Source organism: Sus scrofa, chromosome 15 (genome assembly GCF_054392235.1).
Source record: "Sus scrofa isolate SSC_HxYL_T2T_F1_AM1 chromosome 15, Sscrofa_HxYL_maternal_Yorkshire_Landrace_v2.0, whole genome shotgun sequence".
NCBI classification, from domain to species: Eukaryota; Metazoa; Chordata; class Mammalia; order Artiodactyla; family Suidae; genus Sus; species Sus scrofa.
The window spans coordinates 29,484,701-29,503,942 of NC_139397.1; the positions used below are offsets into that span (position 1 = coordinate 29,484,701).

The 19,242-nt window shown below is 43.8% G+C and overlaps 1 protein-coding gene across 4 annotated transcripts in view; it reads right to left on the bottom strand.

The window, feature by feature from the left end:
* The window catches only part of LOC146395765 (uncharacterized), a 591,473-nt gene that overhangs the window by 417,481 nt on the left and 154,750 nt on the right, over positions 1-19,242 (bottom strand). For 3 of the 4 annotated variants that reach the window (XM_085001352.1, XM_085001350.1, XM_085001351.1), the window contains 2 exons: positions 3,732-3,896; positions 949-1,015 (listed from right to left, as the gene is read on the bottom strand). In XM_085001352.1, the coding sequence (XP_084857478.1) occupies positions 949-996 (48 nt within the window). In that variant the 5' untranslated portion in view covers positions 997-1,015; positions 3,732-3,896. Of the gene's footprint in view, positions 1-752; positions 1,016-3,731; positions 3,897-10,219; positions 10,297-19,242 lie in introns of all 4 variants that reach the window. The other variant, XR_014830576.1, reaches the window with a different exon arrangement.

Here is a 19,242-nt window from a genome sequence, read left to right on the forward strand (position 1 = left end):
TATGTTCCTCCCCAAATATTTACCCTATTCGCCTGATGTCACGCCAGAAATCCCCTCAACTGGGGAAGGCTTAATGCTAAGACTTTTAAAGCCATTAGGACTGTAATTTAAATTAGCTTGCCCAAATGGTTGGGTGATGGTTTGTTGGAGGATGGGAGAGATGCATGGATGACAGCATAAATGGATGGAAAGAGGGATGGAGAGAAAGCAGGCTTAGCCTCCAGAAAATAGAGAATAAGACAGTAGAACACACTTCAGTAGGGGCAAGAAAGTGAGAAGAGAAATACAGAGAACATGAGATTCTACCAATTAGGACACATTTTGGAGAGAAGAGGATATGGACAAACACAGCCATACTGATGGGGAATGGAAGATGGAAGTGGAAATGATGGAGATGGAAGTCCTAGGAGAAGTGGGACAAAATGAGTATCTTCCTCACAATTTTGACCAAGCCTTTTTTTACAGTCAGAACCTCAGCTGCGTGTAGGAAGTTGCCGTCGTGGCTCAGTGGTAAAGAACCCAGCTAATATCCGTGAGGGTGTGGTTTCGATCCCTGGCCTCATTGTGTTAAGGATCCAGCACTGCCGTGGTGGAGGTCGAAGACACGGTTTGGATCCCACATTGCTGTGGCTGTGGCATAGGATGGAAGCGGCAGCTCCGACTAGACCCCTAGCCTGGAAACTTCCATACACCATAGGTGTGGCCCGAAAAAGAAAAATAAGGCTACCTCAGCTGCATGTAGAGCCACTCACCATCATTTCATTCCAGCCATTCATCCAAGTACTGCACTAGGACGGTCCATCTCCAACTCATGGAATGTAAAGGAAAAGAACCCAGAGGGAAGACTGGTTAAGGCTCTTCAGTAGTTGGATTCACGAACAGGTCCTTAGAATGGACCCCACTGTCCACAAGGGTTGCTGTGTGGCCTTCAGCAGCTAGAAGACCCACCTTCTCTGAACTGTGAACTCCTCTGGCTTTCGTGAGTTCCTGTGACATCTTCACCCCACTCAACACCCTGCCAAAGATATGGAAGAGAAAGTACATTTCAAAACCCTACCATTTGGCTACTTGTTGGCAGTGGAAATATCTAGGAAAAAGTTAAAGTGCTGGCTAGAATGGCATTGAGGGTCGAGTGACGGCTTCCTTTAATGACCCTTGGCCCTGTCAGTGGGGATGATCAAGATCCAATAAGCAACATCATCCTTCAACCTCCACACGAGGCTGCTTCCTTCAGGGAAACACCTTCATGTGTTCCACCCCCACACCCCCTACCCACCTTTCCAGCCCAAGGAGAGCCTGACCCCACAGGCCAGATCTCTGGCTGCTTCCTGTATGCAAAACTCTCTCCCGTGTCTTTTCTGTCATATCCCCCTCAGGTCTAGAAGTTTTACCCAATAAAATCTCCTTTAATGACACTTGTTTAATGAGCAAACTCATGCAATTTTGGTGGAACTGGACTTTTAGCACAAACCATTTTGGAAAATCATTTGACATGAGTCTTTCTGGTGGAGGATATGGTTGCCCACCGGTAATCCTCCTCCCCATCCTTAGACCCCTGGATTTTAAATAGGCATAGCCAAGCCAGAAACAACATTTTGTAGACTTCTTGCAGCGTAGTATGTGGCTATGTGACTTAAATCCCCCCCCTCCCTTTTTTCACTGCACCCATGGCATGCTGAAATTCCCAGGCCAGGGATTAAACCTGTGCCACTGCAGTGACAATGCTGACCTCTTAATCCACTGAGCTACCAGGTAACTGCAACTAAGTCCTGACAAGGAGATGCGGGTAGAAATATGTGTCTCTTCTGCACCATGCCCCCTTGTAAGGAAAGCCCGTGTGCCCTCTTGACATTTTCCTCCCTTGTTGGCTGGAACATGATGAGTGCTGGAGAAGCTACTGGGACCAGAAGTGAAAGTTGTGTGGATATGGCAGAGTCACCCCTCAGGCCCTGAACCACTGATCCCTGGTCCGTTGTCTAAAAGAGAAGTAAACTTCCTTCTTTGTTAACTCACTTTATTTTTGAGTCGCATGGTATTTGGGGCTTTACTTTCAGCAATTTAATCAGCATCCTAACCATTGCAAGTTTTAAAATATTTTTTGGCCAAGTAATTCCACTTCGGAACACACTAGTAAAGAAATAACACTAAGACAGTGAAAAACAATAATAGCAATAATAATGAGGAGTTCCCATCGTGGCGCAGCAGAAGCAAATCCAACTAGGAACCATGAGGTTGCGGGTTCGATCCCTGGCCTTGCTTAGTGGCTTAGGATCCGGCATTGCCATGAGCTGTGGAGTAGGTTGCAGACGTGGCTCAGATCTGGTGTTGCTGTGGCTGTGGCGTAGGCCGGCAGCAAGAGCTTTGATTAGACCCCTAGCCTAGGAACCTCCATATGTCATGGGTGTGGCCCTCAAAAGACAAAAGACAAATAGTAATAATAATAATTATAATGATGAATTAAACTTTTGGTTAACTGGACTTTTTTTTTTTCTTTTAACAGCAGTTCCCAGGCTAGTGATCAAATCAGAGCTACAACTGCCAGCCTACACCACAGCCACAGCAACACCAGATCCGAGCTGCATCTACGACCTAAGCCAGTGCAGCTTGCAGCAACACCAGATCCTTAACCCACTGAGCAAGGCCAGGGGTGGAACCCCCATCCTCACAGAGACAATGTTGGGTCTTTAGCCTGCGGAGCCACAATGGGAACTCCTTGCTATCATTTTTAATATAAAAATTGACAATATTCTAACTGCATAACACTAGGGAAATTTGTATCATGCTGCAACATATATGCCCTCGGGCCCTACCACTTCAGAGCCTAACTCATCCACATTTCTTTGCCTGAGGACTTCTTCTGCCCTGGCAGGAGGCAGGCCAGAAATGCTGGGCATCAAAGTCTCCCAGGAAACATCCTCCAAGCAATGACTGACAGGAGTTGGTAAATACTAAGCAAACCCTGGGTTACACCACCTCTGCCCCCTTCATGATTTATCCATGGCAGGAATCTTAAGTTCAAATTCAAGTTTCCTGCCTCTTTTCTTTTCTCATCACATCACACCGCAGTGGTAGGTGGAGTATAGGTAAAGCAATGCTGGAGGGTCCATCACTTGCCCAACCAGAGGTCAAAGTTAAGAGGGGCATCCATGGCAAATTAAATAAAGGTCACAGATAAAGGCACAACATTACAAAAATGCCAGTATGGACGGCTCTGCTATAGACAGGCAAGAAGTATTTCAAGAGAGGATAACTCTTTACAGAAGCATTAATGTAATACAGACATGTTAGATAAATGTATATTATGTATAGCAATATATATTACTGCTGACAACCTATAATATCTAAAAATGACCACTATTGTTATGCTACTAGATTAAAATTAACTGCAAAAAAAAAAAAACAGTAAATTAAGCTCAGAGTGATGTTTTAGATGGAAAAAGTTACTGCTGATTCAGCTGTAACACTTGCAGCCCCATAAAGCTGTTGCTCCCACTGATGACATTTAATCAATAGCTTCAGACCCCAGCTTTACTGTGGGTACTTCATCCAGGTCAATGGACTGGGGGAAAAACCCTTCTAGAAAGATCTGCTTGTCAATTTCAGCCTTGATATCCAGGCGTCCATCCTCTGGGGATAAAATCAAAGGGCACTCGCTTGGCTGATCCTTCGGCTTTAACAGCCTCACACGGTGCTCCCCACAAGGTCCCACCTCCCAGCCAGGTCTAACTGACCTTCCCAAGCTGGGCTCTTGTCACTGCACAGCAAACCCACTGTTTACATCCATCCTTTCTGTTGAGGTTCCTCATCTTTATCTCATCTCCTCTGTTGCAATCTGCGGCTGGGTGAGGAAATGCGTCACACAAAGAGCAGCTCTCTTGTCTTCATTGGTCTGGGTTCTGTTGACACAAATGATAGGCTGGAGATAAGGTGAGGCTGGATCCCTAAGGGTGGGAGACAAGTCAGACCCAAATGACAACTCCCCAGGCAGATATCTGCCTCCTCTTGGTCGGACCCTGCTGTATTTATATTTAGAGACTTGCAGAACGGTGTTCACCAACCATCTTTTTATCTTGCCTTAAATGTGAACTTTAAGGAGTTCCGATTGTGGCTTAGTGGGTTAAGAACCCAAGATAGCATCTCTGAGGATGCGGGTTCAATTCCTGGCCACGCTCAGTGGGTTAAGGATCCAGAGCTGCAAGCTGTGGCGCTGGTCACAGATGTGACTCAGATCTGGCGTTGCTGTGGTACAGGCTGGAAGCTGCAGCTCTGATTCAACCCTGAGCCTGGAAACTTCCATACACCATAGGTGCGGACTTAAAAAAAAAAAAAAAAAAAGTCTCCTTTAAGAACATTCAGAAACCATCTATTCAGGTAAGGGGGCTCCACTTCAGGGGTTCAGGCTGCACACATTTTCTTGAACAAGAAAACATTAAAATACAGCAGAGATCTCGCCCACAATTTTTTAATGACAAAGTCAGAAGGAGACATTCCCGACCAGTTAAATGTGTGTTTCATCTGAAGGTGTCAGCTTGAGAATTGCACCTTGGCTTGTCTCTACTTCCTTGACAAGCTGCTTTTCCCTGTGAAAAAAAAGAACGGCCCCAGTCACCCAGTTTCAGACTTCTCAATATCCAGGATCTTAAGGAGAAAGCAAAAAGTAGAAATGGGGGATGAGTTGTTAAATAAAATATGTTATAAGCATACAATGGACTCAGCCATCAAAAGGAACAAAGTTCGGAAACATGCAACAACACACAAGAACTGCAAAAATAGGCTAAATGAAAGAAACCAGACACATAGGTCACATACTGTATGATCACATTTATATGACACATCCAGAATAGATAAATCCATATGACAGAAAGCAGAGAGGGAATTGTCAGGGCCTGTGGAAGAGAGAAAGGGGAACCACTTGGGGGTATGGAATTTCCTTTTGGGGTGATGAAAATGTTATAGACTTAGATAGATAGAGGTAGTGGTGGCCCCACATTGTGATAGCACAAAATGTCACTAAGCCATACCCTTTAAAATAGTTAATTTTGGGAATTTTCGGTGGCTCAGTGGATTGAGAATCCAGCATTGTCACTGCTGTGGCTGTGGTCAGGGCTGCGGTGTGGGTTTAGTCCCTGGCCCAGAAACTTGCACATGCCATGTGTGCAGCTGGAAAAAAAAAAAAAAAAAAAAAGCTAATTTTGTGTTACATGAATTTGCCCCAATTAAAAAAATAAAATAAAAGCGATAAATCAGGAGTTCCCGTCGTGGCTCAGTGGTTAACGAATACTGACTAGGAACCATGAGGTTGAGGGTTCGATTCCTGGCCTTGCTCAGTGGGTTGAGGACCCTGCAAGCCGTGAGCTGTGGTGTAGGTTGCAGACGCGGCTCGGATCCTGTGTTGCTGTGGCCTCTGGTGTAGGCCGGTGGCTACAGCTCTGATTCGACCCCTAGACTGAGAACCTCCATATGCCACGGGGGCGGCCCAAGAAATGCCAAAAAGACAAAAAAGACAAAAAAAAAAAAAAAGTGATAAATCAAGCAGTTCTGTTCTCCCCACAGAACAAGCTGGACCTGAGTGCTTTCAAGGTAATTCATGAGAATTTCCAAATTTACAGAACACTGCACTGTATGAAGACTGAGGTCTAGACAAGGCTCCATGAATGCCTGACTGGAAAACTCAGACAGGTCCTACAGGGCCTAACTTTGAATGAGAAGAGGGTCACTTCTCTGGGCTGCCTCCAGTCTTGACCTAGAACTGAAACCAACATGGGAAGTGATATTCAGGGTGTGAGCAACCTCTTTGAATCATTCTTTCCACCCAGGGTATTTCTCTCGGAAGCACTTACACGTCTGGTTTGCAGGTCAGCCCCGGTCTGGAAGACCTAGTTATCAACTGCTTAAAAGAGAAGGGTCCCATTGACACTGGGGACTTTCATTCTGGGAGAGGAATTTGATATGAGAAGCAGGCCAACAGATGGGGAGGGAGTAGGTGTTGGGTGTGAGGAGAGACATGGGTTGAGCTAGGCAATGCCCATTTTGGGTTTTTTTGTTTTTTTTAATTTTTTATTAAAGTATAATTGATTTACAGTGTTGGGTCAATTTCTGTTGTACCTTAAAGTCACTCAGACATACATATATATATATACATTCTTTTTCTGATCTTATCTTCCATCCCATTTTGTTTACATTGCTTCTTGCACTAAAGAACTACTGTTCTAATGAGGGAAACAAGTTTCCCAATGCACCTGTGTGTTAATGAGCAAGGGTGCCTGTGACCATAGCACAGAAAGCTGGACGTTGACAGCAGGTGTTTGTGGCAAAGTAAGGGTTTAAACACACAGCACCAAGCAAGGAGAATGGGCAGCTTATACTCAAAAGACCCAAACTCCGTAACAGCTTTCAGGCAAAGGTTTTTAAAGACAGTATTAGGGGAGAGGGTCTTAATGTCTGATTGGCTCCTGGACCTTCTTCAGCTTGGCTGGTGTTTAGGCAACAGGGTGATGTTTTGGGAATCTGGTTCCAACCAGTCTGGGGTCTGTGTGCTTATGGTCACGGTACCATCGTCATCCTCCACCTGCGTGGGTGGTCTCGGTTTCTTGAGAACAGCACACAGATATGTGTCAGATGGTTATCTACATCCCTTCAGGAGGAATCAGAAGGAATCAAGAGGCCTGCGACTCTACTGTCCTCATAGTTAACTGCTTGAGCCCACTCTTTGGAATTTGGGGAAGGCCTAGAAGACCAAAGCCACACACACCCCCTTTTTTTACAAATAAGAAATGGGGGACATAGAGGGGTTTTTATATCTGGGAAGGCCCCACAGCATCCTGCTCAGTTTCAATCCCCCATTTTCTTTGACACTCCTCAATCCTGAGGGGAACAAGTGTAGGACAAGAAAGGGTATAGAGTTTTGGATAGAGAGATTAATCCTAAACTCAAGGAATTTGGTTCTAGAGGGACTCGGTTACAATCCCCACTCCTGTCTTAACTTTCTTTACATCTTTGAGGGAATAGGTGACAACTGCTCTGGCTACTTCATGCTGAAAAGGGATTAAGTCCTGCCTCAAGCTGGGGAATAGACAGCATTTCAACTGGATAGGTTTTAGCATCTGATTTGGCCCATACTCAAACACCCCCTCTCCTTGTCCCTCCCAGGCTTGTTCTGGCTCAGGCAGAGGCCCGCAGCTCTGGGATGCTTCCCACATGTTCCTGCATGAGGTGGGAAGTGTCTGCTCAGACCCCTAGAGAAGGGTCACCGACCTCTTGGTTACTCTAGTCTTCACTAGAGGGTGGGACCATTATCTCCCCGGCTCACCCTCTTGGGTTTCGCCAGCTCAGGACCATCAGTCTAACAGCTGAAATTAGGACTTCAGACTTTATAATGGGGGTTGGACTTTCAATCAGTCACCTCTTGACTGTCCACTGGATTTCTCTGCCTCCTGCTAGGATAGGACTTCGGTCTTACAACATGGAATCTCCCCTGCTGAGCCCAGCACATGGCAGACCCTGGAAAGCCATCTGCTAAGTGATTTGGTGAGTGAATGACAGAAATTTAGTTCATATGAGACAATGGAAAAGGCACTGGGAGTAAAAAAAAAAAAAAAAAAAAATGAGAGGAGGCCCCCATCTATAACGAAGGCAGAAGAGCTGCTATACAACATGACAGATGCTAGAACGGAGGCTTGTGTCAAAGGCTTTGGGAGCACAGAGAAGAGAGCAAGTGACCCTGTGGGGAAATTTCTGACCTGCTGAGTGGGAGAGGGTAGGAGGAATTGGAAAAACCACAGAGGAGAAATGAACTGGAACCTGAAGGATGAAGAGGAATTTGCACAGCACAGAAGGACAAGTCTGTCATTCAAGTCTGTCATTCAAGGGTAGATTTTACTTCTAAGTCCTTTGGGCAATTGGCTTTTCCTTCATGTCACTTTCTCCATTTTTAAATATTTTTTTATTTTCCTTTTGGAATACACAGGTGGCCTTCTTCTATGGGTATTTTATTATCTCCCTGGTTTAAACATTTTTTAAAAATAAAAGGAAGGAAAATACGATTGTCTTTCTACAGTTACATTAAAAATAGAGAGTAGCACACACCCCATAAGATATATGTCATTGATGGGTTTTTAATATCCTATTCTGGTCTCGGCTTAACAGACGGGTTCTTGGATGGGTCTTGATAGGACATCATGTGTGTCCTGCCTCATGTCTTCCTGGCTCATATTTTCACTCTAGCCAATGATGAGGCACCAGCCGTGTGTAGGAATAACCTGACAACACCTTGTCTCAAGGTGCCCCAGAGCTTCCCTGCCCTGCCATGTGAGACCTCAAGCATTTCTAACATAAGATGCATAAGCCTGGAAGTGTGAGGATCTAACACTCCATGCAGCAAACCTTGATTAATGGAGGAAGGGAGACAGTGGATACATTGGACAAATATTCCTGTCTCTGTCTCCTAAGTAGATGTTCCTGAGGCACCTGCTGCATAGCTCCTCAAAGGGACCCCATTGGAATCAAGCCCCAGGCTCCCAAGGGGATGACCAAATGTTTACAATACCCTCTTGAATTAGCTTCCCCTCCTTGCCTGGTAAACTCTTCCCCAAGTGACCTTGGGGTCACTTCCTAAAATAATTTGGATGTAAGTTCTTCCCTCAGGCTCACACTTAAGACAGTGAATTTCAGAAGTATCCCCTAGAAAACAGGCCCTTAGGATGGGATTTTGGAATTGGATCCCTCATGGGTCAGAAATGCTCTGCTGCTGGTGGTAAGGGAGGTGAGACTAAGCCCTGGAGTGCAGGAGCATCACCAGTACTAAGACTCTCCCTGGTGGTCAGCCTGGAGGGAGCCCAGGCAGAAGGTCAAGGACTGGCTTATATTGTAGTGGAAGGCTTTGAATGGGAGGGCAGTGTAATTTCAGGATTGATGGAGTTACATACATTTTGTCAATGGCTTTAGGTTCTTTGATAAAGAGAAAAAGAGAGGTCCTAGTTAGTCAACTATCAACTTCAGGATATAATGTGAAAGTGAAAATACCTCCTTTGTAGTGTGTAACCTAGGAGATACGGCTCATCTCCCACACCAGAGGCTAGACTGAGCTGAAAACCAGATCCAAGATTTAACAATAAGGTTAGAAAGGCTACAAAAGGAGGCTGAATGCACAGCTGCAGCAGGTCTCTGTGACAAAGTCAGGATTCTCGAAGAGTAGGGTCCAAAAATCCAGGATGGGGATAATTGGGTGGATAAGCCTGCAAACTTGGAATGCTCAGAACCTTCTTGATTTTCAGTCTAGCAAGAAGCTCCCTCTCCCCGCCAGAAGAAACCAGCCTCTTCTCACCTGCAAACAGCACTAGGACCTCACCTGGAGAAAGTGCCCTGTAGGATGAGGCTGGTCTTCCTCAAGATCCCCTTGCTCCATTTCCTGGCCTCCAGACTAAAAACTGGAGTCAGGTTACAGCATAAATCAAGTGAGTGAATATAGCCCTTTCTATGGGAGGAAACTGCATATAAAATCAAAGAATTACAGGACCTTCTGGACCACTAGGGGAGGGTCATCAACCTCCTGGCTACCTACGTCTTCACTTCTGATGGGCCCATTGCGTCCCTGGCTCCTATGTTTTTAACAGGGGCACAAGCCTGGCTACATGTGCCAGAAGGAGGGAGCAGGCGAGAGTGGATATTGAAAGTTGACTCTAAGTCTGGATAAGGAAGAATTTTACTGAGACCAGACCATGGTCCCATGAATCTGGGTTTAACTTTCTTCCTAATACACTACTAGGTGGTGTCCTGGAAGCCTGGACACAACAATGGCATTCAAATGCAGTTAGAGATGCACCAGACTGTCTTGGTGGAGTGATGGGAGGATGGGAGTGGGAGGCTCAGGAACATGGAAATGTTAAAAGGGACTTGTTATATAAAGCCAAGATCCCATCCCTAGGCTGTGTTCTCTGAAAGGGCCTACAGGCCACGCCTTCAGAAAGGAAAGCACTGGTGAGAGAGGCACTCTTAGACGGGGCCATCTTCACATCAAGCCCGAGGACCTTGGCGCCATACCTGCAGTGCCTAGTGGATGAATGGCCTTGTTCATAAAATCCTCTAGAGTCTCTTTCAGACCATGTCAGTGGGGACCTCCTTGTGATTCTTAGGCTGATATCCTTAAAGAAAGAGTTTTCAAATATCACAGAATTTACACATTGAAAAATGGTCTTGAGACCTTAAGCAAATATTATCATACCTTTCTCTCTATGTCATGGCCTTGATCAGCTTTAAATCAAATAGATAGTTCCAAGATGAAGAAAAGAGTATAAACATCTAGAGAGGGAAGAGAAAGAACATTTGAAGCAATGCTGTACCAAGTTCAAATAGGGAACGGGCCAGTAATTTCACAAAGCACTTATATAACTCCAAACCAAACTTTTGGCCACCCCCACATAAATCAAGCCAATTTTGTCAGAAGTGTGACAGAGCAAAGAGTCTTTTGAAAAACTTGTGTGCTTCTGCCTTTCCTCTGGCTCTCTCTGCCTGAAGGAAATTTATGATCCTATGCACCTCCCTCCTGTTCAAGAGTATTTGCAAGCTCCTAGACTCTCAATATTCTGTCACTAGAAGAGACCTAGAGCATCTCAACCAGGAGTTCTCAGACCCAAGTGACATAGAATAAATTGTAGAACTTTAAGAAAACGTCAGGTTCTGCATCCCAACCCTCAAGATTTTAACATAGTAGGTTTGGGGTAGGGGGAGGTTCCCAAGCAATATCAGTGACGAGCCAGGTTTGAGATTTTAGTCTGTCAATCATTCACTCTAAAGTCTTAAAGTCAATTAATTGTATAAGTTTATGTTTTACACATACACGCACACGTGCAGAAGGAGAAAAAAAGATAAAAAAAAAAAACAGTATGAATCTTAATTTCACCAAATTCAGAGCCTGAGGCAAGGACTTATGTACAAGTATTTTAGAACGTGATCCCAGAGAAGAGATGTGGGCAACTGGGAATAATAAAACAGAGAAAAAGGGAAAGCCAATACAAGGGTGTATCTCCAAACTAATCATCACAATAAGAACCTGGGGGTAAGTCCCACCAAGGACTCTCTGAGGGTCCGTGGAAATGCAACTTAGGATTGTGCAACTGAAGGAAAGAAGCTAAGGGCTTTTATCCACAAGACTCTATCATCCTTAGTCAAGAATTTCTGCATAGAGTGATAATATCTCACATTTCTGTGGCTGAGCATCTCTTGTGACAGAGCAAACAGAAAAGATCCAAGACAGAAAGCAGGAAAATAAGGATCAGTTGAAGAAAGGTGCTTCCATGATGTACCTATATGCAGCTGGTGACCACAGCAGTGCTGAAATTAAAAAGGCAGGCCAACGCCATGGCACAGTGCGTTAAGAATCTGACTGTAGCACCTCAGATCATTGTGGTGGTGAGGGTTCAATCCCTGGCCCAGCACAGTGGGTTAAAGCATTGGGCATTGCTGCAGCTGTGGTGTAGATCCCAGCTGTGGTTCAGATTCAGTCCCTGGCCTGGGAACTTCTATATGTTGTGGGTTGGCCATAAAATTTAAAAAAAAAAAAAAAAAAAAAAAAAAAAAAAAGGTAAGCCAAGATAATATGAAGCAAGGTACACAAGCTGTCAGAGACAGTCTACCCCTTACACTGCTCAGTTCTGTTCCGGACTTACTTTTAGTCAAAACCATGACAGAATCTTTAAAGTGTTAGCTAGCCAAGGTCTCTATAAAAACATTTGAACAGCTGTAGTGGTGCAAACTCTAGTCTCTGATGATGCCAAGGCCATACCTGGTATTTTTCGCCTCCCTCCTCCATCACTTGTCATTTTCCCTCACCGTCAGCCAGCATTGCAGTGACAGTTCAGCCCTTCATGCTTTAAGGATGAGAACCTCGCTGGCTTTATTGTTTCTGGACCAGGGTTGCTTCACTCGCTCATTCACAGTTGGCATTGAGACACCGCAGTGAACCCCTTCATTCCAGACATAGTCCTTCCTGTCACCACTGTGTAGCAGCAATTCGAGTTCTGAAAGTGTCCCTCAGCATAAGGGACCTAAACAGATTGGGTGGTCACCATAGCTTCAGATTCAGCAGAACATTTGCTGGGTCCCTTGCCTATAGTTCTCCAACCCCTCTCATCAAAACCAGACCTTCTAACCCAGCACAGCTTAAGTTTTCAAGAATGAGAAGTGTGAATTCCACAAGTAGGTCACTAGGATTGTTGATATGAGGGCCACTCTTCTTAGTTCCTGGACCTGTGAAATCTATCGAGGACAAGAGGAAAAAATACCAATGATACAGGAAGAAGTTCCAGGTTCTAGGAGTTTTTTAGATACTTTATGACTTTAAAGAAATGTATTTGTCAATATCAGGTGTTATGAACACAAGGCTTCTCAAGACTCTACAGAAATGTTAGCGACTAGGGGAAAAGAAATGTATTGGTTTCAAAATACAAAAATAAAATCACAAAATCTAAATCAATATTTAATTCAAAATCTACAAATATAGCAAACATGGCACCAATTGTTAAACTTAATATGTACAGAAGTAGAATTTGATTTGAAAAGAATTTGCAGTTTAGATTTTTCTCAATTTGAAAGGATTTCTATGCAAATCAAAACTACCGTGAGATACCACCTCACACCAGTCAGAATGGCCATCATTAATAAATCCACAAATAACAAGTGCTGGAGGGGCTGTGGAGAAAAGGGAACCCTCCTGCACTATTGGTGGGAATGTAAACTGGTACAGCCACTATGGAGAACAGTTTGGAGATACCTTAGAAATCTATACATAGAACTTCCATATGACCCCACAATCCCACTCTTGGGCATCTATCCGGACAAAACTCTACTTAAAAGAGACACATGCACCCGCATGTTCATTGCAGCACTATTCACAATAGCCAGGACATGGAAACAACCTAAATGTCCATCGACGGATGATTGGATTCGAAAGATGTGGTATATATACACAATGGAATACTACTCAGCCATAAAAAAGAATGACATAATGCCATTTGCAGCAACATGGATGGAACTAGAGAATCTCATACTGAGTGAAATGAGCCAGAAAGACAAAGACAAATACCATATGATATCACTTATAACTGGAATCTAATATCCAGCACAAATGAACATCTCCTCAGAAAAGAAAATCATGGACTTGGAGAAGAGACTTGTGGCTGCCTGATGGGAGGGGGAGGGAGTGGGAGGGATCGGGAGCTTGGGCTTATCAGACACAACTTAGAATAGATTTACAAGGAGATCCTGCTGAATAGCATTGAGAACTTTGTCTAGATACTCATGTTGCAACAGAAGAAAGGGTGGGGGAAAAAATGTAATTGTAATGTATACATGTAAGGATAACCTGACCCCCTTGCTGTACAGTGGGAAAATAAAAAAAAATATTAAAAAAAATTAAAAAGAAAGGATTTCTAATTATTTATGAATCACGGCCAAGCAACTAGAGTCAAATTTGAATAAATATGTTATAATAACTATATAATTTTTAAATCTAATTTATAGAAATCCATAAAACTCTATGCATATATAGTGTGTTTAATGTGAAATGTGGGTGCTTTGTAACATGTATGCTTGGATATAGAGTGGGGAATCTCTGAAAGTAGTAGTTTGATCCATAAAATTATTAAATAAGCCTTGTTGATAAACATTACCCTGATGTTACCATTCCTGTGATGATGTCATTTATTCTAATTTATAGATATGTTGACTTAATATGGAAATGTCTTTGGAAATATCTTTGACTCTTCAACTTGAAGTCAGAACACACCTGTTAATATGTATTATTATAATTAAAATTTTTAATAAATAATCTTGTGTGAAATAGCTAATATATTTAAATCAATCCTTCCCAGGAAATGCACTCTACTATCTGCTAAATGAAAGTTTTTCCAATGATCAAACTGGACCAGAAAGTTTTACCACTGAATAATACTGATTAGAAATTCAAGTCCCTGGACTTCAGTTCAACTCTGAACTGTTTAATCCAAGAAGAACAATTGGTCCTGCTTTGTATTATCATAAATTATCATCTTTTTTTCACATCGCTCCCTAGTTCTCTCAGGAGTAACAGCCAGTTGGGAGTATATTCATTTACAAAAGGATTATGAAAATTCAATAGCTTAAAATTTAACAGATCAACCTGGCAGAACTGTCAGAGATGAATGATGCTTTAAGGGCAGAAAATTTTAGAAGACACATAGTAAGATACTGTCCCAAAGATCTGTTTACTACCATGCAGGGTAAGATGGTGTTGGTTTCTTTCGGATAATTTCGACACCACTTCTAGTGACAGAAGAGACCCATGTTCTATTTTGTTTAACTGTGGAAACAAATTCATGAGTGGGACCAGCAGCTTCCTCCTGAGAATAGACTCCAGGGTCACAGAAAAATTCCCTTTTCTTTCATTCTGTGGATTTCACAATAGAGGCTCTCTGTCAACGCTAAGGCACTGAAGTCATTTTGCAAACAAACCTTCAAAATAAAAATACCCTCCGATGACATAGCATATCTCGGTGTGAAGACCGTGGAAATGGTGGTATTATTTCAGTGCCCTCTTCATTGCTTTTACGCCAGGGTATTTCCTGTGTCTGAATCTTCTATGCAAAATCTGACCTTAAATTGGGCTAACCAATACTAGCTCAAAGCTTTGTGGTTTTTCTTGAGTAATATAGACTGTTTTTGAAATTTGGGAAGAAAGACAAGAGGATTTGTCTATCTGAGGCTTATGGGAACTTCAGACACGCGTCTCCTGAAGTCCTCCATAGAAACAAACAGTCTGGTACCAGTAGCCCCATTACTTAGCCTTCCTTAAACACCAGGTCAGATGTTTTGCTTCCCTGTTTCCTGTTTCTGTCTTCAAGAGATATTCCAGCTTTGCTCTTACACCCCATCTGCATTGTCCGTCCTCACCTCTGCCCCCGCCACCCAGGGAATCTGTTTATGAAGCCATCTGGTTAATCTCTGAAAGCCACAGTGCTGGCGGCCCTGACCCTAGCTACCAGCAGCTCCCTCTATGGAGGAAAAAAAAAAAGAAAAAAAGGGCAGCTTTGTGTTGTTTTTAAGTAGATGAAACTAGCAAGGCCCAGTAACTTCTTTGGAGATCTGGGGCTTGATAAATGAAAATTGAAGAGAAAGATTTTTTTCCCCCAACTTCTCATCCATCCATTTCTAAAAACTGCAATTTATCTGCCTTTCAGTACTAATTGCAGAAATCATTAGGAAAAGTGACTGAACTAAGTGTCAATGTCCAGTGAGCCTGGCATCTCTTAAGTGTGTTTTGAGAACCAGTAGGGCCAGCCGTGGATTCCCCCTCACACATAATTCTGCAGAATTTGAGAATCTACAGCTGTACACAAATCATGAGAAAGTATCTCATAACATCTCAAAATACCTCATCCTGGCAGAGCTTGCAAATAAAAAAAAAGCATGTATAGTAAATGAAGTTTGTGTCTGTGATGGCATTTCAGGAAGGGGGATTGTCAAGCAAGGGGAGGAGAGAAGGGGGTCCCAGGAGCTGTCTCTTACCCAGCCAGCCCTTCTGGGGTTGCTGCTTTCAGTGCTCTCTTGATGAAACCCAGCCGCCCACACAAAGTGAAAAGAGATTTGAGGAAGGTTTACCAAGTGTCTTGGGGAAACTTCTGTGGCCTGCGAATGGCTGTCTGAAAATGCGTACCTGAGGTTTTACATAGATGCCAGGAGTGCTGCCCTCGAACCACGTGGGGAGAGCAGAGTGTCCCCCAGGCTCCACTGCCTGGGGATTTCCAGTCCGAGTGACCAATAAATGATGCTCCCAACACCCAAAATGGCCAGGGTTCTCATTCTGTCACATAACAGAGCCCCATAGCAGCATCTATGCAGACATCCGTCCTTGGTTTTGGCACAAATTGCAGTCCTTCTGGAGGAAGTCATAATAGGAGGGCAAGAGGGACAGAGTTGCAGCTCCTCACTGGAAGCATTACCAGTTAGCTACTCTGACTCTGAACCTCAACTGCCTCATCTTTGAAATAGGGATCATAACTCCTTTTTTTTTTTTTTTTTTTTTGGCCTTGGTATGCTGTGGCTTGATGTGGGATCTCAAATCCCAGACCAGGGACTGAGCCTCGGCCAGAGTGGTGAAAGCATGGAATTCTAACTACTAGACCATCAGGGAACTCCTGGGAATCATCATTCTTACATAATTAGTTTTGAGAAATAAATGTATGTGAAAGGACTTTAAAAATGTAAAAGGCACCATGTAAATAGAAGAGAGGCTAAGCTCAGCCCTGGTGCCAACTTGTTGTGTGATCTTAGTGATTACAAATGCAACCACTAAAGGCCCTTCACTGTGAACCCGTGAAAACCCAAAGAAAAGAAATTAAATAGCCAGGTAACTTTCTATATGGCTAATATGACACTCAATGCAAATGTGCTCTCTGGGCCTGACTGCCTGGAGTCACTTCTAGTTTAAGGGGTGAAACCCATCCTCCCCTCCACTTCTCCCCACCTGCTGGTCTCAGGTCTACTTTAGAATTTTTCCCTCAGAGCATTCTGGTTAGAGAAAACCAGACCCTTCAGCAGAGGGCCAAGCAGCTCTGTTTCTCTCTCTTGAGTTTTAATTCTATGAACAAGTGAGTATTGAGTGGCTTGCAATGTGAACTAGGTTGTGGGCTTAACAAACATTGCACCTATGAATGGGGGCAGCTTGAATTCGCTTCCTAATTGGCAGAGATGGACACACCCAACCTCTCTTTGAGAGCATTTCCGTTAGAGCTGACTGTCCTAATTAAAACAGTAACCCAAATATAGTCACCTCTACTCCTGAGAGCTGATATAACTGTCTCTGTAGGAAAGAGAGTTTCCAGTTCAAGTGCTAAGTACATTCAAGTGACCTAGACTCAGACTGATACCAAGTCAAGCCCAAAAGCAGTGAAGGGGGTGATGGGCTCAACCGGGGAGGAAGAATGGGGATGAATGCCTTGAAGTTCCCAGGCTACCAAGTATTAAACTGTCCTGACCCAAACCATCGAGCTCGGCCAGGCTGACGCTGTGCCCCTGAACAACACTGCGGCCATACCCATCTCATGACTTTCCCCTTATTCTGACTTCCTCTTCCAGAATTGCCTTCTGCCCTCTGAAAAGTTCTTCAGTTGGTCACTTAACAGATATTTCCTGAACACGTTGTGTGGTTCAGCATTAGCTTCCCAGCCTGGAAGGAGACGCGGCCACAGGCAGCTCCAGCACCCAAGTGGAAAGGCCTGCAGATGGTGCCAATTCACGGCCCAGGAGTTTATTTGGGTATCTCTGAATTGAGTGCCTTGATGAATGTGTCAAAGGGAGGAGGCAGCCTCACCTTCCCCTTGGTGTGGATTTGATGGCCCTGATCATTTCCAGACCATTTAACACTTCCACTCTTGTAATGGTTGATTTTCCAGGTCACAAATTTCATAGGTATACTTGCTACTCACAGGATAACTATTGATCATTTAATTGCAAGGTAAGTACCATAGAAAGGATGAGAAAATCACATGGCAAACAATTATAGCCCAAGTGCTTGGTTATTTTTGAGTCTGCCAGGCTGCAAAGTAAAATTTGATCCCAGAAAAACTCCCATTGGTATACAAAGAGATGATCAAAAAGTGTCTTCTTTTTAATCCATAATTATATCAACAGTATATCAAGTACATTCTTATTTACTCTCCTTGAACATTAACATGGCCATTTTCTTCCCATTCCCCAATGTAAGGGAATAGAAGAAGGCCACAACTGGGAATACAAACCGGGCAAATAATCCTGGTCCTATTAATTGCCAGTGATTATACCATGGGCAAAATGCTTAAACTCTCCAAACCTTTGTTTTTCTCTTGGTCCGATGTACTGCAAATACCTACTTCATGGGGATATCATTAGCAATAAGTAAGATAACTTATACACTGTGCCTTGTGCACTGCAAGTACCCATACGGTGCTTACTCAATGTTAGCCACTGTCTTACTCCATACTATGCATTGACTTGATCTTCACAGCAATCACTATCACAGAGCAACTGTTATCAGCCCCGTTTTTATGGATTGGAAACTAAAGTACAGAGTAACTTTCCCGAGGTCATCAGCTATTGAGTGGTAGAACTAGGAGTCAAACCCAGAAAGACAGGCTGCAAAGTTCATGCTCTTAAACTCTGTGCTAGACTGGCCCCAAGTTAGTGAGCACAAGTTATTTATACTCGGAAGGCACTGTGTGATGAGGTGGGTACACAAGATGAGAGGACCAGATATCAGGTTAGAGGCTGTAGTAGACAGTCTTTAAGATGCTTCTTGGAGTTCCCGTCGTGGCGCAGCAGAAATGAATCCGACTAGGAACCATGAGGTTGTGGGTTCGATCCCTGGCCTCACTCAGTGGGCTAAGGATCCGGCATTGTCGTGAGCTGTGGAATAGGTTGCAGACATGGCTCGGATCTGGCATTGCTGTGGCTGTGGTATAGGCCGACAGCTGCAGCTCTGATTAGACTCCTAGCCTGGGAACCTCCATATGCTTTGAGTGCAGCACTAAAAAGGAAAAAAAGAAGAAAAGAAAAAAAGATGCTTCTCAAAGATTCATGCCTCCTGAAATTCAGACGCATCCCAGCAGAATCCTTTCTCCCTGAATGTAGCCCCTCCCTCTCCTCACTCTGAGGGAAGCCAGCTGCCATACTGTGAGCTGCCCCAAGAAGAGGTCCACGAGGCCAGGAATGTATGCCACAGTTTGCCAACAGCAACACCAGTGAGTTTGGAAGCAGATCCTGCATAAGTCAAGCCTTGAGAGGACTGAAGCCACATTGTCAACATCATCAGCTTCAGCCCACAGTCCCAATAAGCTAAGCAAATAAATGGTTCTTTCTAGCACTTTCAGATCCTTCACCAAAAAAATTTATCAAAGATAAACCGAATAGACAAACAAAAAGAGAAAAGGAGGAAGATAGGTTTATCTACGTGTTGGTTTATGTTCTCATAATAAGGAGCATTCACATCCCTGGCAGAGTAGGAGAGTGGGTAGAGCTACGCTGGCATCGGAAGGAAAAGGACCCAGGTCCCACACCAGTCTCCATCTCTCTCCTCTTCCTAACTCTGCACTCAACAGCCACAGAGCTTTGGGGAAGTCTGTGAACCCTCTGGGTCTCAATTGTCCCACCTGTAAAAAGGGGTAATACTTAGCCTGTCTGAACAATGAAGGGGACAGGACCAGATCACTCTGTAAGGATCCTTCTAGTTTTGAAATA